Raw genomic sequence first — 27,409 nt, forward strand, 5'->3', positions numbered from 1 at the left:
TGAAGCGGGCCAATCAAAACATGATTGTGCTTTTATTGAACTGCTTCCACACAAACATTTTGCCCTGATACACAAATACAACTATAGCGGTGGCCATGTTTTCACGTCGTCTTTCCTCAGTGAAAATGACGCCTATCACAGTATTGAAATCCACGGCAGATGTGTTTACAGATAGAACTATATCGATATAAGTATATCTGTATTGCTATATATAGGTACTGTATCTATCTCTCTCTTCATAGATACATATATATATATATATATATATGTATATGTATGAAGAGAGAGAGAGAGATACAGTGATGTATACATCGACCTACGTATATATTAACTGTATTATTATATCCAGAAGTGAAAGCTGGAGAAGAGCTGAAAAGCACCAAAGTCAGATGTGGCACCGGTCGGGATGTACTGGAAATGTGCCCCGTGTAGAAGATGTTGTCCCAAAGGCACTTTCCGTCATCTAAATTGGTGTCAAAATGAACCGTTACTATGTTTTTATGGCTCCCGATCGACCTTTAAGATAGCGAAATGCCGCGCTGGCCCCTTCTGGAAACAAGGTAGAAAAGTGCAACGTCAAGCGCTAGGGAGTGTAGAAAAATAGACATTTGTGGGCTAGCCGTGGATGCGGGTCGGACAACAGGACCTTCCTTGGGACGCATGCCGCTTTTCTTTCTTTTGTTTCTCTCTTTTGTGTTTTTTTCTTTTTAAAATATTTTTTTTAAAGCTAATAGTGAGTCTTCTATGGCTTTGGAGGCGGCGTTGGCGGCGGCTCCTCCAGGCTCTTGAGCAGATCGGCGTAGGCGGCGGAGTTGATGTAGCGCGGGTACGAGTCTCTCTGCATCAGCGTGTAGATCTGCTGCTGGGCGTCGTCGAAGGTGTGCGAGGTGGGCTCCAGCATGTTGCGGTTGATCATGTCGCGCACGCGCGAGTCCAGGCTGACCTGCGGGGAAAAAACGTCAGTAAAGTCCGGAGCGTTATCGTCCATAAGTTCTGTAACGTCAGCGTCCGTAGCTTCGGCTTCCGTAATGTCGCAGAACGGTCCTTAACGTGACGCGTAACACGGTCCGTGACATCATCATTATCGTCTAGCTTCCACGTACGTAACGTGTGTAAAATTGGAGTGTCATCATGCGATCGGTGACGTACGTTGTAATGTTTGTGCCTTTGACTGATTCTGTACATTCTTTTTCACCAGGTTACATATCTGCAAAAGTTGGCGAGTTTTCAGGCGTATGGAGGCCCTCGAAAAGGCCATTGTTGGTTTTGTGCGAGAGCTACGGTGGTCCTTGAGGGTTGAGGGGGGGAAAAAAAAAAAAAAAAAAAAAGCCTCAAGGAGCTTGAAAGATGGCATAAGCGCATCAGGGTGAGCGAGTAGCTGGCGACCGGTGACGAGCGCGGCGCACGCAGGGTTTGGTTTACCTCCTTCGGAGAGAGGATGGAGATGAAGTCCTCGTATATTTGCCGCACTTTGTCCTCCACCACCGTCTTGTTGGTCTCCTTCTTGAGCTCCTCGCAGGCCAGCCAGAACATCATGTTCTCCTCGCTGAACTCGGTGCGCAGGAACTGGCGGAAGCAGCCGCGCCCCGCCGCGCTCTTCATCACCTTCTCGAAGGACGCCGTCCAGGACCGAGCGTCCTCCAGCGTGGGCCTGGGCCTTCCGCACCGCAAGATGGCGTCAGACCAGCCGTGAGCTCCGCGTACTTCCCAAGTGGCTCTTACCTCTCTTCGCAGTTGTTCGCGGCGTCCGTCCTGCGATCGCAAGTGGACCTCTGGAGCGTCTCGTCCTCGCCTCGAACAGTTAGGCTGCAACAAAGGAAACGTCGGTCACCCGACTCCAAATTGTCTGGGTTTAGTTGCCCTTGAAGAGGAAGGACACGCCATGGGGAACGCCAAGCTCGCGCCTGCTTACGGAGATGCCCGCAAACATTTGGGCACAAGGGGACGTGGATTAGCGTGATTGGTTGTTGAGATGCTTGGCTCCCAACACAGAAAACCACAACAAACGCAGAAGAGGGTTGAGAGGGCGCACTTCATCGTTCCCATTCGAGGGACGGATGGCGGCGTATTGGTAAATGGCAACAGTCGCGGGGCGTGTTCCCCGGGGAACGCCGCGCAAGAAGACACGTCATTAAAATGAACACGGCACCTGACACCGGCACTAATTGCTTCTGCCGTCCCGCTCGGGAACGGCGCAGCAATTAAGATGCGCCTTGCGGGACCGAAAACAATCACTCAGACCTCCCTCAAGGATGCAAGTCAGCGCTCCGTGATTCCAAAACACATTTGACTCGCACCCAGAACTTCAAACACACTCATGAAGTAGCTCAATTGCATACATGCGTTTCAGCCAGCCGATGCTAACGTGATTAGCATGGTGGCTAGCAACTTCTGAGCTACTGCCCCACATTTAGGATCCGTTACATCGGTCGAGTCATTTTAGAGCCGATGCGGCTAATATAATTGGCATAATGGCTAACATCTTGTGGGCAAATGAGCTTGCCAAGTAATTCTGCGTTTGAACATGAGCAGTTAACATGAATTACGTCTTCCCGAGGGTGAGTCGTTTTGCTTTAGCTTGTTAGTTAACTTTGGTTTTTCCACTTTCACCTTATTCCATGGGGAAAATGGTACACGCCATTTAATTATGGATAAATATAAGAGCATTGTTTGTTTTCATATTACAGAGAAAAGTAAATTGTAACATAAATCAAGCATGGCTTATTTAACAGAATTTAAAATGGTGACGAGTAAGTTAAATTGAATGCTTTCAAAGATTGTCATTAAACCATTTGTTGATTCTAATTACATTAACATTACAAATAAATGAGCATGGGTTGTTAATTGATAAAACAATTCATTATCATTATGATTCAGTTCACAGTGGATAATAGGAATAGAAAAGAGCAGGTGATATTTGACTATTACAATAAGTGAACGTTTCATGACCTTTTTTCCCTGCTGGCAGATTGGCCCGGTCCTGTTTTGGTTTGTATGTTTTTGCTTACCAGGAGCAGCTGCAGCAGCAGCACCAGCAGAAGCAGCAGGCGTTGGAGGCGTTTCCGGGGGCGTCGGCCATGGCGCGGCGGTCGTGTCGGGCGTGCAGGTAGGCGGCGGCGGCGGCGGCTTCCCGGTGCACCTGCATCTGCTGCCTCTTGCGCATCTCCGGCCGCTCCGAGCCCGTGAACTGCACGCGAGCAACACCGCCCGACGACCGTGCAATATTAGTCACATCTGCAACAGCCAAGCCAAGCCAAGCCAACCCCACCCCACCCCACCCCCACCCCCACCCCCACCGTTCATTCGGTGAATGAATGCAGCCTCCTTTTTGTCACTGAGCCTGGCGACAGGGCAGCATCCATCTGCCTCTGGCACCCCTTCATGAACATGCACGCCGCCCGAAAGATTAGGATTCGCATTGCCGCGCATTCGCATCGCATTGCATACAAATACGAGTAAGGAACCCACGCAGCATCCCACACAGGAAAGAAAGTCGCGCGCGCGCACGCAAGCAAGCGAACAATCTTCATCAACCCCTACAAGCGCAAATATAAAAAAAATGTTGCAAATAAGCCCCCTCGTATGTACTCACCGTGTCACCATGAATGCCAGAATGCAGGTGCAGATTTTGCAGCGGGGGACGGGGGGTTCTGACGCGCATGCGCAAACCGGAGGGGGCAACTGTTTACCCGTCGCATCAATAGAACTCAACTGACTAAAACTATGATGAGTATGATGAGTATTTCCTTTTCAAATACAAGACATTATAACAAGCGAAAGAAGGCGCGTGCGTGTGAGTTTTTGGCGCAATAGAGTCGGCGGCCACCAGAGGGCAGTAAAGCTCCGCGCCCAAACCAAGTTGTGACTTCTTGCAGTCGGCTCAAGAAGGGTTCGATCGTCGTCCACTGGCACGAGAAAGATGTTATTTGGTGGCTTGTGCTCATGTTTTTAAGGAAGAAACCAAGTACTTGTTTCTTTCTTAGCATGCTTGTTAGCTAGCATAATGGAGCTTGACAAATCTTCCAGAGCTATGTTTCTTACCATGCTAGTAAGACTCTCATCCATTCGTCCATCCATCCACGCAAGCTTGCTCTAGCTTTTGATGGTTAGCTTGTCAGAATAGCTAGCTGATATTGTATCCATCCAGTGATGGCCCAAATATTTGAAGTTAAGCGTGGCAAATTTGATTTTGAAACCTGTCATCTGTTATTGGATTTTTTGTCAGCCCAGGCCTTATTGCTTTGGCGCCATCTCGTGGCGTCTTGGAGCCAAGGAACATCTGTCAGAGTCAGTTGAGGAGCTTCATTGGCATTCAAAATGGTTCTGTGGCAGCATATTGGTGCCGTGGTTGAGCACTTTCAATGAGGCAAATGGCTTTGCCACCGTCTTGTGGCATGTGCGGGCAACTACTTGAGGACTTTTGCCATTCATGGCAGCGCTCAGTCGCTGTGTGTACATCAATGAGTAGAAAACAATTAAATCACTAATAGGAAAGTAGTAATTGGTATATTTTTATGGTGTACTTCTGGTTACTTTTTCGTCTGTTTGCCCCATTTTATGAAAGTGTTGTGGGATCAAACTTTGGGCTATATTTTGGGTTTTCACCTATTCAAATAATTATTTATAGGTGGCAGACGGTCATTATTTGCAAATTTTTGCACTTGGCCTCCGGGCTTGCAACCTTACCTAAACAGTGATTGCCGGCTGTAATAATTCAGTAATAGTTGCTAGCAGGGACCCAAAGCATCAACCCAGAACCGGATTTCAATTTAGCCCTCACGTGGCCTCTGGCACTTAAATTGCCCCCAAAAACTCATCATAAAAAAACCCCAAAAACAACAACAACAAAAAGGAGAAAGAGAAAACAAAGACAAGCTATTGCTATCTTATCACGGCGATATTTCTTGCCTTCCGGGAGCGGGCGGCCATTAATAATGCACAGCAGCTTGTTAGGCACAAGATGCCAAAATGGCCGCTGCCATAAAACATGGCCAAGATGTACCAGCCTGCGCTTAAAATACGCCAATAAATCCACCTTGCTCGCATGCGTGCATGTCAGCTTAGCAAGTGTACAAGCGCAGCAATCAACTTCATTGGAGGGAGACTTGAAGCCGCTGATCGCCCAAACTCAACATGGCCGCACGTGTTTGTGGGCCTTCCATCACTGTGATGGCCCCACAGAGACGAGCGCACACACAGCGTTCATCCTCCACCCACAACATATGGTGACCGCCGCGTGGGAGAGGTTTTAAAGAACAGAATTATGGAATACTCTTCCGCCCAACGCGACTTCACTTGAAACCACAACCCAGGTTGGGTCATTGAGCAAAGTGAGGCAATTTAAATAAATGAATGAATAAATCAATACGACCATGTGTGCCTTTTTTGGGGAAAAAAATAGATCATGTATAGTAAGGAGTTTTTGGGGGAAAATAACCCCGATCACGTTGAGTAAGGTGGGGTTTTTTTTGTGGAAAAAAATGAAAGACCACGTATAGTAGATCTACAATAAGGGCAGAAACCTTTTTGTTTTCTAGATCTAAGAGCAAAAAACTTTTTTCTAGGTCTACACAAGGGCAAAACAATGTGTTTTTCTAGATCTTCTATAAGAGCAAAAAACTTTTTTTTCTAGAACTTAGAGCCCAAAACTTTTTTCTAGACCGTCGATAAGAGCAAAAAACTTTTTTTTCTAGATCTAAGAGCCCAAAACAATTTTTTCTAGATCCTACATAAGAGCAAAAAAGTTTTTTCTAGATCTTCTATAAGAGCAAAAAACTTTTTTTTTCTAGATCCAAGAGCCCAAAACTTTTTTTCTAGATCTTCTTTAAGAGCGAAAAAGTGTTTTTTTTTCTAGATATTAGAGCCCAAAACTATTTTTCTAGATCTTCTTAAAAGAGCAAAAAAGTCTTTTTTTCTAGATATTAGAGCCCAAAACTTTTTTTCTAGAGCTTCAATGAGAGGAAAAAAACGATTTTTTCTAGATCTTCTATAAGAGCAAAAGTTTTTTTTTCTAGAAATTAGAGCCCAAAACTTTTTTTTCTAGATCTCCTTTAAGAGCGAAAAAGTGTTTTTTTTTCTAGATATTAGAGCCCAAAACTATTTTTCTAGATCTTCTATAAGAGCAAAAAAGGTTTTTTTCTAGATCTTCTATAAGAGCAAAAACACTTTTTTTCTAGATCCAAGAGCCCAAAACTTTTTTTTCTAGATCTTCTTTAAGAGCGAAAAAGTGTTTTTTTTTTCTAGATATTGGAGCCCAAAACTATTTTTCTAGATCTTCTTAAAAGAGCAAAAAAGTTTTTTTTCTAGATATTAGAGCCCAAAACTGTTATTCTAGATCTTCAATAAGAGCAAAAAAATTTTTTTCTAGATCTTCTTAAAAGAGCAAAAAAGTTTTTTTTTTCTAGAAATTAGAGCCCAAAACTTTTTTTCTAGATCTCCTTTAAGAGCGAAAAAGTGTTTTTTTTTTTTTAGATATTAGAGCCCAAAACTATTTTTCTAGATCTTCTATAAGGGCAAAATAGTTTTTTTTCTAGATCTTCTATAAGAGCAAAAACACTTTTTTTCTAGATCCAAGAGCCCAAAACTTTTTTTTCTAGATCTTCTATAAGAGTGAAAAAGTGTTTTTTTTTTCTAGATATTAGAGCCCAAAACTATTTTTCTAGATCTTCTATAAGGGCGAAAAAGGTTTTTTTCTAGATCTTCTATAAGAGCAAAAAAAAATTTTTTTCTAGATCCAAGAGCCCAAAACTATTTTTTCTAGATCTTCTATAAGAGCAAAAGTTTTTTTTTTCTAGAAATTAGAGCCCAAAACCTTTTTTTCTAGATCTTCTATAAGAGCGAAAAAGTGTTTTTTTTCTAGAAATTAGAGCCCAAAACTTTTTTTTCCAGATCTCCTTTAAGAGCGAAAAAGTGGGTTTTTTTCTAGATATTAGAGCCCAAAACTTTTTTTTCTAGATCTCCTTTAAGAGCGAAAAAGTTTTTTTTTTCTAGATATTAGAGCCCAAAACTATTTTTCTAGATCTTCTATAAGAGCAAAAACACTTTTTTTCTAGATCCAAGAGCCCAAAACTTTTTTTTCTAGATCTTCTTTAAGAGCGAAAAAGTGTTTTTTTTTTCTAGATATTAGAGCCCAAAACTATTTTTCTAGATCTTCTTAAAAGAGCAAAAAAGTCTTTTTTTCTAGATATTAGAGCCCAAAACTTTTTTTCTAGAGCTTCAATGAGAGGAAAAAAACGATTTTTTCTAGATCTTCTATAAGAGCAAAAGTTTTTTTTTCTAGAAATTAGAGCCCAAAACTTTTTTTTCTAGATCTCCTTTAAGAGCGAAAAAGTGTTTTTTTTTCTAGATATTAGAGCCCAAAACTATTTTTCTAGATCTTCTATAAGAGCAAAAACACTTTTTTTCTAGATCCAAGAGCCCAAAACTTTTTTTTCTAGATCTTCTTTAAGAGCGAAAAAGTGTTTTTTTTTCTAGATATTAGAGCCCAAAACTATTTTTCTAGATCTTCTTAAAAGAGCAAAAAAGTTTTTTTTTCTAGATATTAGAGCCCAAAACTTTTTTTCTAGAGCTTCAATAAGAGGAAAAAAACTATTTTTTCTTGATCTTCTATAAGAGCAAAAGTGTTTTTTTTCTAGAAATTAGAGCCCAAAACCTTTTTTTCTAGATCTTCTATAAGAGCGAAAAAGTGTTTTTTTTCTAGAAATTAGAGCCCAAAACTATTTTTCTAGATCTTCTTAAAAGAGCAAAAAAGTTTTTTTTTCTAGATATTAGAGCCCAAAACTTTTTTTCTAGAGCTTCAATAAGAGGAAAAAAACTTTTTTTTCTAGATCTTCTATAAGAGCGAAAAAGTGTTTTTTTTCTAGAAATTAGAGCCCAAAACTATTTTTCTAGATCTTCTTAAAAGAGCAAAAAAGTTTTTTTTTCTAGATATTAAAGCCCAAAACTTTTTTTCTAGATCTTCAATAAGAGCAAAAAAAATTTTTTTCTAGATCTTCTTAAAAGAGCAAAAAAGTGTTTTTTTTCTAGAAATTAGAGCCCAAAACTTTTTTTCTAAATCTCCTTTAAGAGCGAAAAAGTGTTTTTTTTTTTAGATATTAGAGCCCAAAACTATTTTTCTAGATCTTCTATAAGGGCAAAAAAGGTTTTTTTCTAGATCTTCTATAAGAGCAAAAAAAATTTTTTTCTAGATCCAAGAGCCCAAAACTTTTTTTTCTAGATCTTCTTTAAGAGTGAAAAAGTGTTTTTTTTTCTAGATATTAGAGCCCAAAACTATTTTTCTAGATCTTCTTTAAGAGCGAAAAAGTGTTTTTTTTCCTAGATATTAGAGCCCAAAACTTTTTTTCTAGATCTTCTTAAAAGAGTAAAAAAGTTTTTTTTTCTAGATATTAGAGCCAAAACTTTTTTTCTAGAGCTTCAATAAGAGGAAAAAAACTATTTTTTCTAGATCTTCTATAAGAGCAAAAGTTTTTTTTTCTAGAAATTAGAGCCCAAAACCTTTTTTTCTAGATCTTCTATAAGAGCGAAAAAGTGTTTTTTTTCTAGAAATTAGAGCCCAAAACTATTTTTCTAGATCTTCTTAAAAGAGCAAAAAAGTTTTTTTTTCTAGATATTAGAGCCCAAAACTTTTTTTCTAGATATTCAATAAGAGCAAAAAAAAATTTTTCTAGATCTTCTTAAAAGAGCAAAAAAGTGGGTTTTTTTCTAGAAATTAGAGCCCAAAACTTTTTTTTCTAAATCTTCTTTAAGCGCGAAAAAGTGTTTTTTTTCCTAGATATTAGAGCCCAAAACTATTTTTCTAGATCTTCTTAAAAGAGTAAAAAAGTTTTTTTTTCTAGATATTAGAGCCCAAAACTATTTTTTCTAGATCTTCTATAAGAGCAAAAGTTTTTTTTTCTAGAAATTAGAGCCCAAAACCTTTTTTTCTAAATCTTCAATAAGAGCGAAAAAGTGTATTTTTTCTAGAAATTAGAGCCCAAAACTATTTTTCTAGATATTCAATAAGCGCAATAAAAAAAATTTCTAGATCTTCTTAAAAGAGCAAAAAAGTGTTTTTTTTTCTAGATATTAGAGCCCAAAACTATTTTTCTAGATATTCAATAAGAGCAATAAAAAAATTTTCTAGATCTTCTTAAAAGAGCGAAAAAGTGTTTTTTTTTCTAGATATTAGAGCCCAAAACTTTTTTTCTAGATCTTCTTAAAAGAGCAAAAAAGTGTTTTTTTCTAGATATTAGAGCCCAAAACTTTTTTTCTAGAGCTTCAATAAGAGGAAAAAAACTATTTTTTCTAGATCTTCTATAAGAGCAAAAGTGTTTTTTTTCTAGAAATTAGAGCCCAAAACCTTTTTTTCTAGATCTTCTATAAGAGCGAAAAAGTGTTTTTTTTCTAGAAATTAGAGCCCAAAACTATTTTTCTAGATCCTCTTTAAAGAGTAAAAAAGGTTTTTTTTCTAGATATTAGAGCCCAAAACTTTTTTTCTAGAGCTTCAATGAGAGGAAAAAAACTATTTTTTCTAGATCTTCTTTAAGAGCGAAAAAAAGTTTTTTTTCTAGATATTAGAGCCCAAAACTATTTTTCTAGATCTTCTTAAAAGAGCAAAAAAGTTTTTTTTTCTAGATATTAGAGCCCAAAACTTTTATTCTAGATCTTCAATAAGAGCAAAAAAAATGTTTTCTAGATCTTCTTAAAAGAGCAAAAAAGTGTTTTATTTCTAGAAATTAGAGCCCAAAACTTTTTTTTCTAAATCTCCTTTAAGAGCGAAAAAGTGTTTTTTTTTTAGATATTAGAGCCCAAAACTATTTTTCTAGATCTTCTATAAGGGCAAAAAAGTTTTTTTCTAGATCTTCTATAAGAGCAAAAACACTTTTTTTTCTAGATCCAAGAGCCCAAAACTTTTTTTTCTAGATCTTCTTTAAGAGCGAAAAAGTGGTTTTTTTTCTAGATATTAGAGCCCAAAACTATTTTTCTAGATCTTCTTTAAAGAGTAAAAAAGGGTTTTTTTCTAGATATTAGAGCCCAAAACTTTTTTTCTAGAGCTTCAATGAGAGGAAAAAAACTATTTTTTCTAGATCTTCTATAAGAGCAAAAGTGTTTTTTTTCTAGAAATTAGAGCCTAAAACCTTTTTTTCTAGATCTTCTATAAGACCAAAAAAGTGTTTTTTTTCTAGAAATTAGAGCCCAAAACTTTTTTTCTAGATCTCCTTTAAGAGCGAAAAAGTGGGTTTTTTTCTAGATATTAGAGCCCAAAACTATTTTTTCTGGATCTTCTATAAGAGCAAAAAAGTTTTTTTTCTAGATCCAAGAGCCCAAAACTTTTTTTCTAGATCTTCTTTAAGAGCGAAAAAGTGTTTTTTTTCTAGATATTAGAGCCCAAAACTATTTTTCTAGATTTTCTTAAAAGAGCAAAAAAGTTTTTTTTTCTAGATATTAAAGCCCAAAACTTTTTTTCTAGATCTTCAATAAGAGCAAAAAAAATTTTTTTCTAGATCTTCTTAAAAGAGCAAAAAAGTGTTTTTTTTCTAGAAATTAGAGCCCAAAACTTTTTTTCTAAATCTCCTTTAAGAGCGAAAAAGTGTTTTTTTTTTTAGATATTAGAGCCCAAAACTATTTTTCTAGATCTTCTATAAGGGCAAAAAAGGTTTTTTTCTAGATCCAAGAGCCCAAAACTTTTTTTTCTAGATCTTCTTTAAGAGTGAAAAAGTGTTTTTTTTTCTAGATATTAGAGCCCAAAACTATTTTTCTAGATCTTCTTTAAGAGTGAAAAAGTGTTTTTTTTCTAGAAATTAGAGCCCAAAACTTTTTTTTCTAGATCTCCTTAAAGAGCAAAAAAGTGTTTTTTTCTAGATATTAGAGCCCAAAACTTTTTTTCTAGAGCTTCAATGAGAGGAAAAAAACTATTTTTTCTAGATCTTCTATAAGAGCAAAAGTTTTTTTTTTCTAGAAATTAGAGCCTAAAACCTTTTTTTCTAGATCTTCTATAAGACCAAAAAATTGTTTTTTTTCTAGAAATTAGAGCCCAAAACTTTTTTTTCTAGATCTCCTTTAAGAGCGAAAAAGTGGGTTTTTTTCTAGATATTAGAGCCCAAAACTTTTTTTTCTAGATCTTCTTTAAGAGCGAAAAAGTGTTTTTTTTCTAGATATTAGAGCCCAAAACTATTTTTCTAGATCTTCTTAAAAGAGCAAAAAAGGTTTTTTTTCTAGATATTAGAGCCCAAAACTTTTATTCTAGATCTTCAATAAGAGCAAAAGAAATTTTTTCTAGATCTTCCTAAAAGAGCAAAAGAGTGTTTTTTTCTAGAAATTAGAGCCCAAAACTTTTTTCTAAATCTCCTTTAAGAGTGAAAAAGTGTTTTTTTTTTCTAGATATTAGAGCCCAAAACTTTTTTTTCTAGATCTCCTTTAAGAGCGAAAAAGTGGGTTTTTTTCTAGATATTAGAGCCCAAAACTATTTTTCTAGATCTACTATAAGGGCAAAAAAGGTTTTTTTCTAGATCTTCTATAAGAGCAAAAACACTTTTTTTCTAGATCCAAGAGCCCAAAACTTTTTTTTCTAGATCTTCTTTAAGAGCGAAAAAGTGTTTTTTTTCCTAGATATTAGAGCCCAAAACTATTTTTCTAGATCTTCTTAAAAGAGCAAAAAAAAATTTTTTTTCTAGATATTAGAGCCCAAAACTTTTATTCTAGATCTTCAATAAGAGCAAAAAAAATGTTTTCTAGATCTTCTTAAAAGAGCAAAAAAGTGTTTTTTTTCTAGAAATTAGAGCCCAAAACTTTTTTTTCTAAATCTCCTTTAAGAGCGAAAAAGTGTTTTTTTTCTAGATATTAGAGCCCAAAACTTTTATTCTAGATCTTCAATAAGAGCAAAAGAAATTTTTTCTAGATCTTCCTAAAAGAGCAAAAGAGTGTTTTTTTCTAGAAATTAGAGCCCAAAACTTTTTTCTAAATCTCCTTTAAGAGTGAAAAAGTGTTTTTTTTTCTAGATATTAGAGCCCAAAACTTTTTTTTCTAGATCTCCTTTAAGAGCGAAAAAGTGGGGTTTTTTTTAGATATTAGAGCCCAAAACTATTTTTCTAGATCTTCTAAGGGCAAAAAAGTTTTTTTCTAGATCTTCTATAAGAGCAAAAACACTTTTTTTTCTAGATCCAAGAGCCCAAAACTTTTTTTTCTAGATCTTCTTTAAGAGCGAAAAAGTGTTTTTTTTTCTAGATATTAGAGCCCAAAACTATTTTTCTAGATCTTCTTAAAAGAGTAAAAAAGTGTTTTTTTTTTCTAGATATTAGAGCCCAAAACTTTTTTTCTAGAGCTTCAATGAGAGGAAAAAAACTATTTTTTCTAGATCTTCTATAAGAGCAAAAGTGTTTTTTTTCTAGAAATTAGAGCCCAAAACCTTTTTTTCTAGATCTTCTATAAGAGCAAAAACACTTTTTTTTCTAGATCCAAGAGCCCAAAACTTTTTTTTCTAGATCTTCTTTAAGAGCGAAAAAGTGTTTTTTTTTTCTAGATATTGGAGCCCAAAACTATTTTTCTAGATCTTCTTAAAAGAGTAAAAAAGTGTTTTTTTTTTCTAGATATTAGAGCCCAAAACTTTTTTTCTAGAGCTTCAATGAGAGGAAAAAAACTATTTTTTCTAGATCTTCTATAAGAGCAAAAGTGTTTTTTTTCTAGAAATTAGAGCCCAAAACCTTTTTTTCTAGATCTTCTATAAGAGCGAAAAAGTGTTTTTTTTCTAGAAATTAGAGCCCAAAACTTTTTTTTCTAGATCTCCTTTAAGAGCGAAAAAGTGTTTTTTTTTCTAGATATTAGAGCCCAAAACTATTTTTCTGGATCTTCTATAAGAGCAAAAAAGTTTTTTTTCTAGATCTTCTATAAGAGCAAAAACACTTTTTTTCTAGATCCAAGAGCCCAAAACTTTTTTTTCTAGATCTTCTTTAAGAGCGAAAAAGTGTTTTTTTTTCTAGATATTAGAGCCCAAAACTATTTTTCTAGATCTTCTTAAAAGAGCAAAAAAGTTTTTTTTTCTAGATATTAGAGCCCAAAACTTTTATTCTAGATCTTCAATAAGAGCAAAAAAAATGTTTTCTAGATCTTCTTAAAAGAGCAAAAAAGTGTTTTTTTTCTAGAAATTAGAGCCCAAAACTTTTTTTCTAAATCTTCTTTAAGAGCGAAAAAGTGTTTGTTTTTTCTAGAAATTAGAGCCCAAAACTTTTTTTCTAGATCTTCTATAAGAGCAAAAAAGGTTTTTTTGTAGATCTTCTATAAGAGCAAAAAACTTTTTTTTCCAGATCCAAAAGCCCAAAACTTTTTTTTCTAGATCTTCTATAAGAGCAAAAAAGTTTTTTTTCTAGATCTAAGAGCCCAAAACTTTTTTTTCTAGATCTACTATAAGGGCAAAAAACTTTTTTCTAGATCTACTTTTATGGCAAAAATTACTATACATGGTCGTTTTTTCGCAAAAAAAACTCCCTACTATGTATATGCTTACTATACATGGTTGTTTTTTCGCAAAAAAAAAAAAACACCTTACTATACATGTTCCAACCAACTTCCAAACCGCTTGTCCTATGCAGGAGTTGCTGGAGCCTATCCCAGCTGTCAATGGGCGAAGGCAGACTACATCCCGAACTGGTCGCCAGCCAGTCGCAGGGCACTGAGCGGGAATTGATCCCACACTGCCCGCACACAACTCAGGCGTGTGTACCACTACACTGTCAGTGGACGTCCTCTATACATGTTCGTTTTTTTGCAAAAAAAAGGCCTCATGATACCCTTACTATGGTCGTTTTTGTTACCCAAAAAAACGCCTTACTATACATAGTCGTTCCCCCCCACCCCCCAAAAAAGCCTTACTATACCCGATACATGGTCGTTACTATACATGGTGGGTGGTGGGGTTTTTTTTTCCAAAAAATACACCTTACTGTACATGGTCGCCTTGACAGAATTCGACTTTAACATTAATATTAACATTATTTCACATGATTTGTTGTCCTCGCTTTAGCTCACCTGGTTGAGTCGCTTGCCCATTGACCAGAGGTTCGAGGTGCTGGTTTAAATCCCGCCTCCATCTACACGTCATCGCTACATGTAAATGTTGAGTTTTACTTTGTTTATGCTCTTAAATTTGCACAGTTACAAGATTACCATAGTTGAGTGGTTAGAGCATTTGACTGTGACATGGATAACCAGGATTCAATTCCAGCCTTAGACAGTTTCCAGCTAAACTTCTTGTTCATCTCACATTTTCACAATTAATATTGCTAAGTACAATGAAATATGAATACACATCATTTCAATGCTTTTTTTAAAAAAGCCTTTATATACATGGTCGTGAAAACATTTTCAAAATCCCACGCGTGAAACACAAATTAACATTATTTCACATGATTTGTTGTCTTGGCTTTAGCTCACCTGGTAGAGTCGCTTGCCCGTTAACCAGAGGAATGCTGATTTGAATCCCATCTCCATCTGCACATTATAGTTGTTCCACTAAGAATGATTTCAATGCATTCAACATGTTGCTAACACTCAGTCAGTCAGTTACAGGATGACCATAGTTGAGCGGTTAGAGCAGAGGACTGTGACATGGACCACCAGGGTTCAATTCCAGCCTTAGATAGCTTTCAGCTAAAATTCTTGTTCATCTCATGTTTTCACATTTAACACTGATTGATGTAATGAATTATGATTACACATCATCGACATCTCATAGTCTTTTTCTTTTTCCTAAAATCAATCAATCAATCAATCAATCAATCAATCAACCAATCACATTTTATTTATATAGCACGTTTCATACATAAAAATGCAAGTCAAAGTGCTGTAAAACATATACTATACATTGTCAGCTTTTTTCACATAAAAAAGGCCTTAATATACATGGTCGTTTTTTTCACCAAAAAACGCCTTACTATACCCTTACTATAGATGGTCGTTTTTTTTCGCCAAAAAACGCCTTACTATACCCTTACTATAGATGGTCGTTTTTTTTCGCCAAAAAACGCCTTACTATACCCTTACTATAGATGGTCGTTTTTTTTCGCCAAAAAACGCCTTACTATTTTTTTTGCAAAAAACGCCTTACTATACATGGTCGTTTTTTTTTTCCTGAAAACGCCTTAGTACACATGGTCTGATTTAAAACAAATAAAAAACAAACAAACCAGTGTTTATATTTCTCATATAATTTTGAACATGTTGCTACTTGCGAAAAGAAGAAAGTTGACATTAATGATCGAGTCAAACGAGTCACAACGGCTCTTATGAGCTTATCACATCCTGCGGGACAAAAAGTTGCCCTTTGTTGCTGAATTATTCACAGCATATTCACGCACACACACACAGAAAAAAAATGAAAGAGCGAGCATTTCATATTTTCTTCTGCACTCAACCAAAAAAAAGACACTCAAGTGTTTTCACTGGCTAAGAGTAAAAACACTTGAAGTGTCTTTTTTTTCATCCTACTAGTCAACCTTGGGTTGTTATGATCCATGCGTGTTTTGCTGCGGCATGCTTATAATAATAATAAGAATAATAATAATAATAATAATATGAAGACGAAGCAGCAGCGACGGGTAAAAGCTGCGCCACGCATTGATGTCAAGGGAAGAAAAGACAAATTCCCACGTGGTTTATGCTTTGAAGCTACAACAAAAGGAGCACCAAAAAAATCTCTCCTGGGATTGTCTTGCATTCTTTTACGTCAGCTTGATTCCTTTTGCAACGGGACTTTTTGCGGCGGTCCGGCAAAATGGCCACAAATGGCAGCCCCAAATCACCCAAAGGCCGCACTTGCCTTTCACACACAACCCAGCAAAACGCGGACATCGACCACAACTTGAGTCTTTTACAAAAAAAAAAAGATGCAAGAGGGCTGTTACTGAAGACCCGCCATTTATCCACCTCTGTCTTTCATGCAGGACGCAGCCAATTGCTGGAGCTCTTCTCTCACATACGCCGCGTTTGACTTGCACACAGAGCACAGCAAATGCAGGATGATGCCACCACCTGTAGCCTCTTTTACACCATGAGAGCCAACAGTTTTGGGCCTTTCCCAGCGAAGGCAGGATATCACTCTCTTCCCTCCCAAACTTTCCAGTAGCCCCCCCCCCCCCGTTCCCATTTGCTGCCGGTGATGAAGCGTAGCGAGGAGGGCGCGTCATCGCGGTCCCGCCCGCGCAATCCCGTCGCCATCCATCTCGTAGTGCTGAGCCGGCGCTTTTGCCCACGGACGGTGGCTGCCATTTCCCGCCAGCTCGCACAGTACATCATGGGCGCACGCCCACACAAATGATGAGTGGAAATATGGTCAAATATCTGAACCGACGGTTTGGTTGGCCCCTCGATAGGGTTTGGCAAACGGCAGTCAAAGGGCACGACTTGCTCGCTTGCCAACATTTGGCTTTTGGTCCGCTAGTCAGGGAGGCTCTCCCCCGATTGGCTGACAAGCCTCAGATCAAAATCCCCACCAATCAGTTGGCACGGGCTCCATGATGGGTCCGGCGTTGCGATGGCGTGATCGGATGGGGACGAGCGGACGCCACGGTGCTCGCGCCGCCATTTGGCCCTTTGATTGGCCAAGCCAAAAGAGTCTTCAGGATACTTGCTATGCAAAAGCCACACAAGCGGCGGGTCACGTGGCCTGCCGGTAACCACGGCGACAGGCTCTGGACATAATCTGGATAATCCCTTACCTTGGAAGACTTGATCTATTGTTTTAAAGCGACCACAGGGGGAGACGTGATCTGAACACTTGCTTGGCGACTGACTTCATTTGCGCTTGAAATGCGACTTTGTCTCACTCTGGCTCGTTGACTTTTACAAGACGGCGTAAAGATCACGTAAACCCTAAGCAACGCTCGGAGGAAAATCCGTTCCGGCGCTCGGCCATGAAACGTGGCCCAACCGCAATTCATTTCCGTTCCTCCCACACTCCGAGCCAGCCAATCCCTGCACTCCGAAGCCCAAATACGCCGCAAACTCAAATCCCACCAGAAACCGTCAACCCGATCTCAAATGCACGCCCAACGGCAAACAATTTGCTTACGCGGTCGAAATGGGATTCAGAACGCGGCCGCCGCCATCGCCGAGTGCGGTCGATGAACACCAAATCAAGTTCTGATGCTCTGGGAGGCTTTTGCTGACATTTCATTGCGCTCCAAACAACAAGGGGGAGTCGATTCATTATTTGATATGCTTTCTGTTGTCTCAGCTGTGAGCCTGAAGCCCAACCTAAACCCAAGCCCGAACCCCGGGTTTACCCGCATGTGCCCCAACGACAGGCAGGGAAACTTGTTGTCATGACATCACAACCAAGAAAATTCCGAGCGGTCAAAGTACTCACCCCGCGACGACGCTTGGCAGACACGTCATGGCTGAGGGAACGGGAAGGCGGCCGGAGGTTTCATTTCCAATTCTATGGTTACGTCACACCTCCTCCCCTAAAAAGCAAAACAACAACAGCTCACTCAAGTGAAGTCTCAGGAGAGCTGAGGCATATTTTGGTGACAAATAAAATGCTTCCATTTCCCACTTATGGTTATCATCGCACTTGTGGTTACCCTCATTTTCATGCTTAGAGATTTGGAGCATAGTTTTTTTTTTTTGGGGGGGGGGTCTACATTTCATTTCATGTTCTATGGTTATCATCCCAATTATCCTCTTTGCCAAGTGAAAACGTTCACGTAACACAAAATAAGACATCACATTGGCTGTTCCACTCGTGACTGAGGTCAAGCCAAAGACAAATCAAAAGACTCCAACCATTTACATGCGCGCTCAACGGAAGGCTCGTCTCGCGAGGATATTTCGGGCTCTCGCAGTGGATGTCAGGAGCAGGTGTACCTAATGAAGAGACCGAGCAACGCGCGCGTCGCTGCGTGCCGCCGCTCGCTCGCTCATTCGCCACATAAGCGCGCGCGCATGTCGCCAGTGTGCGTCGCGCGTGCACGAGTCGTCGTCTCCGCACCTCCCCGTCGCCAAAGTTTGCTGCGAACAGCAAGTGGACGCGTGTGCGCGTGCTTCTGCGAGAAGTTGAGTTGCGTTCGGAAGATGGAAAGCGCCGGTTGGGCCGAGACGTTCCTCGAGCGGCCGCCGCGGGACGCGCCAAGCGCGGCCGCCGCCGCCGCCGCCGCCGCTGCCGCCGCCGGCAACGCGTCGGCGTCGGCGTCCGCGTGGGGCCGCAACGGCAGCGGCGACGAGGGCTCATGGGAGCAGGACGCCTTGTCGCCCATCATCCCCGTCATCACCGCCGTCTACTCGCTCGTCTTCGTGGTGGGACTGCTGGGCAACTGCCTGGTCATGTATGTCATCATCAGGTAGGGAGACACGTGACGACTCAAAGACTCAAAGTCAACTACCCCTTAAAAATGGAACATTTGCTATTAGAATTGACTGGATAGCACATCCTTTTCATTTCCTTTCAGGGATGACAAGAAATCAAGTCCATTTCAAATATGCAGTCAGACAAATGACTTTGTAAACATATGTGGAATACTAATATCATCTGTATTGTCCTATTTATTTTTGTTTCCCTATGAGAATAAGAATAAGTCCAAAGAAAAAAAAATGCATTTCATGTTCCTTAAATGTTCTGCTGTCCATTCTTTTCTATTCACATGGAGACAACATTAGGTGCAACTCATACAAAACATTTGTGCTCACACAATAACTCTCAGCCTGTATTACTGTGGTCTCAGCAGTAGCTGTAATTCTTACAAAATTGTTATAGGCAGGGGAGTCGTGGTCAATAAAATATAAAACGCAAAAGTTGAGGCCGCGCCACCATCATATAATACCGTCGAAACGCAAGATTTCTTTTTTAAAATTTGTATCCCTCTTAATGTCCGAGTATGCAGTCGATCAGATGAACCGTCAATCCGACGACTCCTTTAAATGGGCCAAAATTGGACATTCCAAAAATCATAGCCAACAGCTACTTTACAACTTTAAACTATCAAATGTTTGCTGGGCCCGATGAGTTTGCAAAGTTTGGTGAGTTTTTGTGCACGGTTACGTTCTCAAAATCACAACCCAATTGCAGAATAATCATTTTTAAAAATATACATGAATAAGATAAGGTGTAATAAATTGGGATACTTTTGCCACCTGCATGAGACATTGAATAGAAAACATGTGACCTGAACTGATGCTTCTTACCGTGGTGCGTCACGCCTCGCAGGTAACCCCCCCCCCAACATTTTGCCCTGCTGTGGAGTTTCACTTTCACCATGTCATTAATTCAGCATTAAATGCGCGACATGCTGCAATCGATTGCTCCAGTTGATCTGTGCTTCCCATTTTATGAATCCCATGAACCCCCCCCCCCCCACACACACACACACACCGTCCCCACTAGAGAAGTGGCCCCACCGAAGCAATAACAAAGCGTCCATAAATCACAAGCTCCCAGCAGCCCGGTCAACATGATATTAATTATAGCTCCGAGGGACCGCATTGGCCCTTTATTTACGACAGGTGGAGGCGGCAAATCCGCTTTGATGTTCTGTCGGAAATGCCGCAGCTAGCGAGTGGCCTCCAATCCAAAGCGATGCCTGGCCACGGCGGTGACTTGATAAGCGCTTGAAGAGGAGCATTTCATTCAAACGACAATGTGGCCGCCTTCCAATCGATGCCTTTATATTAAACATTGATTACGCGACGCTTGGTATTCGAAAGTTGTCACGCAGGCCCTGATTGCTGACGTTGACCTGCTTCCAGCGAGTCTTTACTTTGCTATATTGGACTGAGCCAATTAAGATGGACTATTTAGCGCTATTAACTGTGCACTCAATGGTTCGGCACATTGAGTTCAACATTGCCGACAGACAAGTGGAAAGAGACATCAACAACTGTACACCCATTCACCTGGATCGTGTGAGTCGTCTGGCTGACTGCTGCCACAAGTACGCAAGGCCAATCGGCCGACTCATGGAAACGCAAACGACCGAGGTGATTCAGGTGAATCGGACGGCTAACTCAAGTTAGCCGACTCGCCGGAAACACCGCGGGCTGGGATGATTTAGTCCACTGACTCGAGTCGGCCGATTGACTAAAAACATTTGGGGACTCTGTTTTTCAGTAGCTCACTGACTCAAGTTAGCGGATTACTCACAAAAACTGCAGACTCCGATGAGCTGATTGACTGTAGACACTGGAAACACAGCAGACGCAAATGAGCTGTCAACGGTTGACTGACTCAAGTCGGCAGACTCACCAGGAACACCTAAGACACAGACGATTCATTTGAATCATGTGACTTACTCGAGACGCCCTGGAAACGCTACAGACTCCAGTGACTTGGGACAAGTTTGCAGACTTACCAGGAACACGGTGGAGTCGGGTGATTCAGTTGAATCGGGTGACTGACTCAAGTTAGCGCGGCAGAGTCCAATGATTTGGTACACTGGCTCAAGGTGGTCAGAACTCGAAAGATTTGGTTCTGTGGAACAAGTTCGCAGACCGACCGAAAACACAATTGACTCGGACGATCGGGTTCACTGACTCAAGTCAGGAAAATTGTGACCCCGACCTCATTTGATTCACTGATTTGAGTCGGTAGATCACTGCAAACACTCCTGGCTCAGTTGATTTGGTTATCTGACTTCACTCCAGTCGGTTGAATAACAGTGAGTCAAGTGAATCGGATCACAAACGACGCAGAGGAATGGGAGTTCTTATGAAACGAACTGAATTTGACATTTTACAAAAAGCCAAAGAGAAAATACGACCAAACGTGTACGAAAAGCTCCAAAGGTGCAAATACAGCAAAGCGGTAAGACGCGACAAATGCGATTGGGCCAATTGTTGTATTGATGACTTGGTCGCTTTATTTGGTCACAATAATTAAACACATGCTGCCTGGAGCCTGCAAGCCATTGAGATCAATAATTTAGCTATAGCGTTATGCTATTAAGGTGAATAATATAGTTTGGCCTCAGGTAGTCATGAAAAAGTAAAGGTCATTTTGAAGACTGCTTTGTTCTCTGTGCTTGCTATATACCCTAAAGACGTGCCCCTCGCTAATAAAAAAAAGACAAAAACAAAAAACAAGAGAGATGAAAGTGTGGCAAAATGAGAAAAAGTCATTACTTAGTGCAATTACGCTTCCCTCAATTAACGAAGTGGTGAAACGGGTCTCAGAAGCGTACAATGCATAGTAATGAACCGGCAATCGGGACAAATTGCACGAGGCGAGCTGATGTTTAATACAAGCTGCGGTGGAGATGTTATCGGCTCTCCGCGACTCTCCATGTGGTCGCAGGTACACCAAGATGAAAACGGCCACCAACATCTACATCTTCAACCTGGCCCTGGCCGACGCCCTGGTCACCACCACCATGCCCTTCCAGAGCACCGACTACCTACTCAACACGTGGCCCTTCGGCCAGTTGCCGTGCAAGGTCTTCATAGCCATCGACTACTACAACATGTTCACCAGCATCTTCACGCTCACCATGATGAGCGTGGACCGCTACGTGGCCGTGTGCCACCCGGTCAAGGCGCTGGACTTGCGAACCCCCGTCAAGGCCAAGGTGATCAACGTGTGCATCTGGATCCTGTCCTCGGCTGCCGGCGTTCCCGCCTTTGTCCTGGGCGGCACGCAGACAAACCTCGGTGAGCTGGAACACATCTCCGAGTTTGAGCTCATGCTAATGCTAAAGTACAAGTGGACGGATGAATGGCTGCATGAAGGAAGGTGGACGGAGAGAATGCTAGTCCAATGTATATCCCCTGAGAATAGGGTCCTAGGCTAGAATCATCCAGATCATAGTAGAGGGTACTGTTTATTCAGGCAGATAGTTGTTGGTAGGTTGGATAACTGATGGATGAAGTGAGGGGAAAATGGATGATGGACAATGCGGTAGCATGTATACGTTGGGTATAACCTGCGCGTATGTTTTGGCGTAGCCCAGTTAGCTGGACTGAAACATGGTCGGCATACAAGGTTGACCTGGTCCCATTCACACGCTGGGATGGGGCTACTTGTATGTTCAGGCCGGGTGCAAGGATGGTTGATGGGGAGGGAAGAAGGGTGGGACGGATTCGGGATGTCTTAACAGAATTGGCTAATCCAATTCATACCTCGGGGGCATGGACCAAGCATTCTCGTCCGGTTTTGGTGAGCGAAGGAAGTGATTATGGCTGATTTGGGATCATTTTATCCCATTTTAATCTGCCTCGGACTAAACCGAATCATCGCGTCGCGGCACATTGGTAGCTCCAGGACTGGCTGATCACTTCATACGCAAGGGTGATGGTATATCCTTCCTTATTTCAGTTGGATGGATGATTAATTCCTTCATGTTTCTGGTTTCTGCCATTGTCCCTCGTAGGCATCACGGAGTGCGCCTTACAGTTCCCCGAGCCGTACGTCTACTGGGACACTCTCATGAAGATGTGCGTGTTCGTGTTTGCCTTCGTGGTCCCGGTTCTGATCATCACCGTGTGCTATTCCTTGATGCTCCTCCGGCTCAAGAGGGTCCGCATGCTCTCCGGCTCGCGGGTGAAGGACCGAAACCTGCGCCGCATCACCCGCCTGGTGGTGGTGGTAGTAGCCGTCTTCGTGGTGTGCTGGACCCCCATCCACATCTTCATTCTGGTCAAGGCGCTGGCCAGTGTGCCCGAGACCACTGCCATCATGGCCGCCTACTTCTTCTGCGTGGCTCTGGGCTACACCAACAGTAGCCTCAACCCCGTCCTATACGCCTTCCTGGATGAGAACTTCAAGCGCTGCTTCAAGGACCTCTGCATCTCAGCCAGGCTAAGGCGGGAGAAGGTGTCCCGGAGCAGGAAGGCGGCGCTGGAGGCAGTGCAGGAGGCCGCTGTACCCCTGAGGAACCCGCATGAGAATAGTAAACCCACATGACTAGCGGTGGAACTGTCTTCCATTTCCCAGGCTGAAAAAGAAGACTCCCAAGACTTGGGTCTCACCCACGTCACCACTGCAATGTAGACTGTCATGGTGACCTGGTTGGACATTGCTTGGAGACTCAGATGATTTGGTCCACTGAGTCATTCGGGTTAGCCATGACTCATCTTATTTGGTTCCCTGGTTTCAGCTAGGAGACTCAACAGACAAAACGGAATTCACCTTTTAGTCACCGACTCAAGAACTCTTGGCCGCCAACTTCTTCGGCATGGCTCTGGGCTACACCAACAGTAGCCTCAACCCAGTCCTCGACGCCTTCCTGGACAAGATCTTTAAGCGCTGCGTCAGGGACTTCAGTGTCCAGGCTGAGGCAGGAGAAGACATCCGGGAATAGGGAGTTGCCCCCGCAGAACTCGGACGAGAACTTAAAGCCCACATGGCAGGCAGTGGAACTGTCCTCCATCTCCTAGGGTGGAATAGAAAACTACAGAGACTTGGTACCCACCCGCATCACCACCTCAATGTAGGCCGCCGTCATGGTGACCAGGTGGACATTGGTTGGAGATGTACCAACATTTAATGGCTTTCTCACATGAGGTGTTTTTCAGACTGAAAAGCCACCCGCTATCTTATTTCTCAAGGGCTACAAGACTAAAAATCAACATTCCGGGGGGGGGCCCTCAGTTTGATGAATTTCAACAAAGCTTTAGTCTTGTAACATCATGTTTTGTCTTCTCAAAAAAAAAAGAATAGGACTATAATCTAAATCTCATGCAGGAATGTCAGAATTATGTGATATGACACAAAACTACCCAAATTATTTATTGGCGTGGCACACAGGTCATGATTTTTCAATTCAATTCAATAGTGGACCACAACGTGCGGCTCGTAGACACCCGGGGGTCCGGGAGCCCCGGTTTGAGAACGACTTGTTTTGTGCAGGAACTTCTGACCAGATGTGCCTGTAGTCTAACCATCCAACCAGGAGTCAACACGTACATATGACGTACAAAAAGTTAGCATGACCTGCATGAGAACAGATACGACTATGTTTTGGACAAGAGAAGATTTCATGTTGAACAAGAGGGCTCGTGAGAGCGTGTTGGAGTAGACATTTGACAGAGGGCTTGCTTTTCGTCATCCACTTTGATGACTTCACAGTGTATAATTCCGTTACGTGTGCTGTGCATGGCGACATAATAATGCCACTCAGAGGCTCAGGTATTACAAGGTCTGCATATTGTCAATGAGTCTGTACAGTGTAATGGTAACATGACTGTGTTATGTTTTGACCTATACCGATTGTCCTTGTAGCACGTCAATCTTAGTCCCACAGTGAGCTAAATGCATGGTAGACACTTCTGTTATAAATGATTTTGAATGTACTGCAAACGAATGGCATTCCATGAGCACATGTCCCCGTTCCGCAGCTATTTTTAAGCTTTTTGGCAATTAAAATAACTTCCAAGAGACACTATGCCAAGAAAGTAAGGTTATTTTGGGGATATGTCTGTCATTTTACCACTGTTGTTCCTATGCTTGTTCACTCGCAACTGTACATCGGCTTTATCTGTTTGACCCATTAAATATATTTTAAAGGTACATATGGGTGGCTATTAAACAAAAATGGATTTTTCTTATTTGGATCCAAATACTTGGGTCTCTGCGGTGTCTGCCTGCCCGCCGATCAAGTGTCAAACCTGCCTGGCTATTTCTTAAAGTCAGTCCGTCAGCAAGTACTTCAGGACGTCTGGCTCACTGTGACATCACAATACGTCGACATGACTTCATCCCGCCTCCATGTACAAGACAAAAGGTAAACAGAGATGCAGTGTTATTATGGTTAACAAAAATGAACGTGATAACAAAAGCTAAAATGTTTATGAAAAAACATTTTCATTAGTTAACTTGGATAAAATCTACAAAAGCAAAAATGTTTCTGTAAAAACATTTTCTTGAATTAATTTAGATAAAATCTATATATTTTTGGAATCTATATTTAGGGGCAGTGTTCAAAACAGTAGCTGCTTGTTCCCAGTATTTTGTTGATGAACAATTAATCTGGTGCGTTAGCGTGAACCACTCATGTACAGTAAAGGTCGGGTTGGAGTGTAAGCCAGTAGCGCCCCTCATAGGCCGAAAGCGTCTATTACGTTAAGTGCCTTCCTTTTTTATTAAATAAAAAAAAAAAAAATCGTCTATAACCATAAAATCATATTATCATTTAACGACGCGACTAATAAGTTGGTACATATCACTAAAAAACATCGTTTTATAAAAAATAGCACTTATTTCTAACAATCACATTTACGAAACAGTTAGTGTAAGGGTTTCATGGAAGGGTTCAGGTTAAAAAGTAGGACTTCAGGTCGGCGTTGGACTCTCAAAATTGTGTTTCAAGACAGCATTGGGGTTTTCGGGGCTTTAAAGAATACCTGAAATCTGAATCCCCAACAATCTTCTATGGGCGTGGTTTTGTGACTTCATGTATGACGCTACACTGGATACTTCCGGGTGTGTACAAGCTGGTAGAGATAAAGAAGAGACAGGCGGCGAAAAAAAACTTAGCGCGGATCTGAAGTTTTTGTTTTTCTAGTAATCAAAATGAATCGTATTTTTGGCAAAGGGAAACCCAAAGCTCCGCCGCCGAACCTTACGGACTGCATCGGAACCGTAAGCACAATTTTTGTTGTTGTTTTTTCCTCCGCCCAAGTAAACAAAGACGAGCCCGTAGTGGCGAATTAGTTCAGACTAACTTGGACAAGTTTTGTCAACTCGGAAAAGAGGACGTGTTTTATTTCACCAGTCTGAACGTGTTTTGTTGGCTGGAAATGAATATTTCACCGCGCGATTATCAATATTGACGAGGGGCGAAACCCGACGCGGCGTTGATGTCATGGGTTGAAAATCCCGCACAGGAGCCGTGAATCAGCGTCTTTGTCTCATTCCAAATAATTTGACAGACATAAGTAAAGAGCCTCAATAGAAACAAGTTAGTTTTGGGTGACGCTGAGCAGACTGGCATGAACCGGTTCTACAGGTTTGTAGGTGGCATGCGAGGAAGCGATAATATTTAGCTTGCATTAGCATTATGTTGTACATGCATTCAGAAATGAAACTGGGTGGAAAGGAAAATGTCAGATTTAGTCGCCAAAAGTACCATAGATAGCAGTGTTGGTACAATATGGCCGCATTAGTAGTCTTTGTAAGAGGGAAATATATATATACAGTATATATAGGGGGAGAGAGAGAGAGAGAGGGAGAGAATTTCACCAGATTGTGACATCACAATGTGGCTATTTGACATAATCCCACCTCCTACAGACTTTCCCCGCCCATTACTTTGTCATTTAAAACTAGATTAGCTCCGTCAGTTCACCCTGGAAAATGCGTTTTATTTTCTGGTCAAATAAAGCTTTTGATTGATTGTAAAATGGAAAATACACATTGTCCAAAAGGTGGATGCCCGCACGGAGTCTGTGGATAAGAAAATCGCCAGGCTGGACGCTGAGCTGATCAAGTACAAGGACCAGATGAAGAAGATGCGAGACGGACCATCGAAGGTGAAACTGCAAACGCAATCCCATGTCTGTTTTGTTTAGTGACCATGTTCCTCTGTGCACCCGCCATTAGAACATGGTTAAACAGAAGGCCATGAGGATCCTCAAGCAGAAGCGAATGTATGTGCCCTTTTCGCTTTCATTCCTTTTTTTTTTTTTTTAAATCATCTTTCTCTCAATTTGAGTTTGCCATTGCAGGTACGAGGGCCAGCGAGACAACCTCATGCAGCAGTCGTTTAACATGGAGCAATCCAACTACACCATTCAATCCCTCAAAGACACCAAAACCACAGTAAGAGCGTACATTCGCTGGCCATACCAACTGGAGAGTACTCGCAACACTTGACTTTTGTTATGTTGGAGCTTTATTCCCAGAGCCCCAGAGCTGGGCGTTTTACCACAAATTGAGTGCAGCGTGCCCTTCCATCGTCCGTCATTCGCCTTTTTTTCGGAAATAGTATGTACTATAGGCCGGTCCACCACTAATTTTAAACTGGTGTCCATCGGCAATCCAGACCAAACTTTCACTAGTGTTTTCCATTCGTGCTCGCCGTTATCGTTTTTGTTTGGGGTTCTGGGGGTAGGCTAAATGAAGCTCTCGTCTACCGCAGCGTGTTCGTCCTCCTTTTGTTCCTTCCACATCCAAATACTCAATACACTACACCCACCCCCATCACGGGCTCCATGTTTGCGGTCCAGCTAATACGCAGATTGAACTCAATTTTGCTCCGCTTCCCGTTTATTTTGGGTGGACTTCCATTTCAGCCAGTAGATGGTGACGTAAAAAATGTGGAAAAAAGTGAAGTGCTTTGAATGTGTGAATGAGTGCGGCTTACTGATGTGTGGTTTTCCTTCAGGTGGACGCCATGAAGGTCGGCCTGAAAGACATGAAGAAAGCATACAAGAATGTCAAAATCGATCAAATCGAGGTACTTTTTGACACCCTCCCCCTCCCGCCCCCTTGGCCTTTCCATCAATAATGACGTTC

The 27,409-nt window shown here is 41.1% G+C and overlaps 3 protein-coding genes across 7 annotated transcripts in view; 2 read left to right on the plus strand and 1 right to left on the minus strand.

Annotated features, from left to right (window-relative positions):
* On the minus strand, nt 1-27,300 carry LOC147127049 (regulator of G protein signaling 20-like). Of its 5 annotated transcripts, none has more exons than XM_086020711.1 (8): nt 27,258-27,300; nt 25,297-25,386; nt 20,105-23,327; nt 17,336-17,432; nt 3,009-3,187; nt 1,723-1,806; nt 1,423-1,657; nt 1-943 (listed from the first exon to the last, which is right to left on the minus strand). In XM_086020711.1, exons 5-8 carry the CDS (start codon nt 3,161-3,163, stop codon nt 743-745), a joined length of 675 nt encoding a protein of 224 aa, XP_085876837.1. In that variant the 5' UTR covers nt 3,164-3,187; nt 17,336-17,432; nt 20,105-23,327; nt 25,297-25,386; nt 27,258-27,300; the 3' UTR covers nt 1-742. The 5 variants fall into 5 exon arrangements, with proteins under 5 accessions (XP_085876837.1, XP_085876836.1, XP_085876835.1 ...); XM_086020710.1 differs by having other exon boundaries at nt 20,105-23,345; nt 27,258-27,292; XM_086020709.1 differs by having other exon boundaries at nt 20,105-24,657; nt 27,258-27,291.
* Nucleotides 17,912-24,435, plus strand: LOC147127050 (delta-type opioid receptor-like). The gene is made up of 3 exons (XM_086020684.1): nt 17,912-18,308; nt 21,254-21,606; nt 22,326-24,435. Exons 1-3 carry the CDS (start codon nt 17,914-17,916, stop codon nt 22,856-22,858), a joined length of 1,281 nt encoding a protein of 426 aa, XP_085876810.1. The 5' UTR covers nt 17,912-17,913; the 3' UTR covers nt 22,859-24,435.
* Nucleotides 25,357-27,409, plus strand: part of chmp5b (charged multivesicular body protein 5b) — a 3,438-nt gene continuing 1,385 nt past the window's right edge. The window contains exons 1-5 of the mRNA XM_086020714.1: nt 25,357-25,534; nt 26,320-26,424; nt 26,495-26,541; nt 26,620-26,713; nt 27,279-27,350. Of these exons, the coding sequence (XP_085876840.1) occupies nt 25,466-25,534; nt 26,320-26,424; nt 26,495-26,541; nt 26,620-26,713; nt 27,279-27,350 (387 nt within the window). The 5' untranslated portion in view covers nt 25,357-25,465. The remainder of the gene's footprint in view (nt 25,535-26,319; nt 26,425-26,494; nt 26,542-26,619; nt 26,714-27,278; nt 27,351-27,409) is intronic.

The sequence above is a fragment of the Filicampus tigris genome, chromosome 21, assembly GCF_054856515.1.
Source record: "Filicampus tigris isolate MCC_2025a chromosome 21, RoL_Ftig_1.0, whole genome shotgun sequence".
Lineage (NCBI taxonomy): Eukaryota > Metazoa > Chordata > Actinopteri > Syngnathiformes > Syngnathidae > Filicampus > Filicampus tigris.

What these genes read in the sequence shown, in the direction of transcription:
- LOC147127050 (XM_086020684.1), top strand. Translation starts at nt 17,914, where the DNA reads ATGTCGCCAGTGTGCGTCGCGCGTGCACGAGTCGTCGTCTCCGCACCT. An exon ending in GTCATGTATGTCATCATCAG is followed by an intron (nt 18,309 to 21,253) that starts GTAGGGAGACAC and finishes ATGTGGTCGCAG; the next exon opens with GTACACCAAGATGAAAACGG. An exon ending in CGGCACGCAGACAAACCTCG is followed by an intron (nt 21,607 to 22,325) that starts GTGAGCTGGAAC and finishes TGTCCCTCGTAG; the next exon opens with GCATCACGGAGTGCGCCTTA.
- LOC147127049 (XM_086020708.1), bottom strand. Translation starts at nt 3,661, where the DNA reads ATGCGCGTCAGAACCCCCCGTCCCCCGCTGCAAAATCTGCACCTGCAT. An exon ending in TGCTGCTGCAGCTGCTCCTG is followed by an intron (nt 1,807 to 3,008) that starts GTAAGCAAAAAC and finishes CCTTTGTTGCAG; the next exon opens with CCTAACTGTTCGAGGCGAGG. An exon ending in GCGAACAACTGCGAAGAGAG is followed by an intron (nt 1,658 to 1,722) that starts GTAAGAGCCACT and finishes GCGGTGCGGAAG; the next exon opens with GCCCAGGCCCACGCTGGAGG.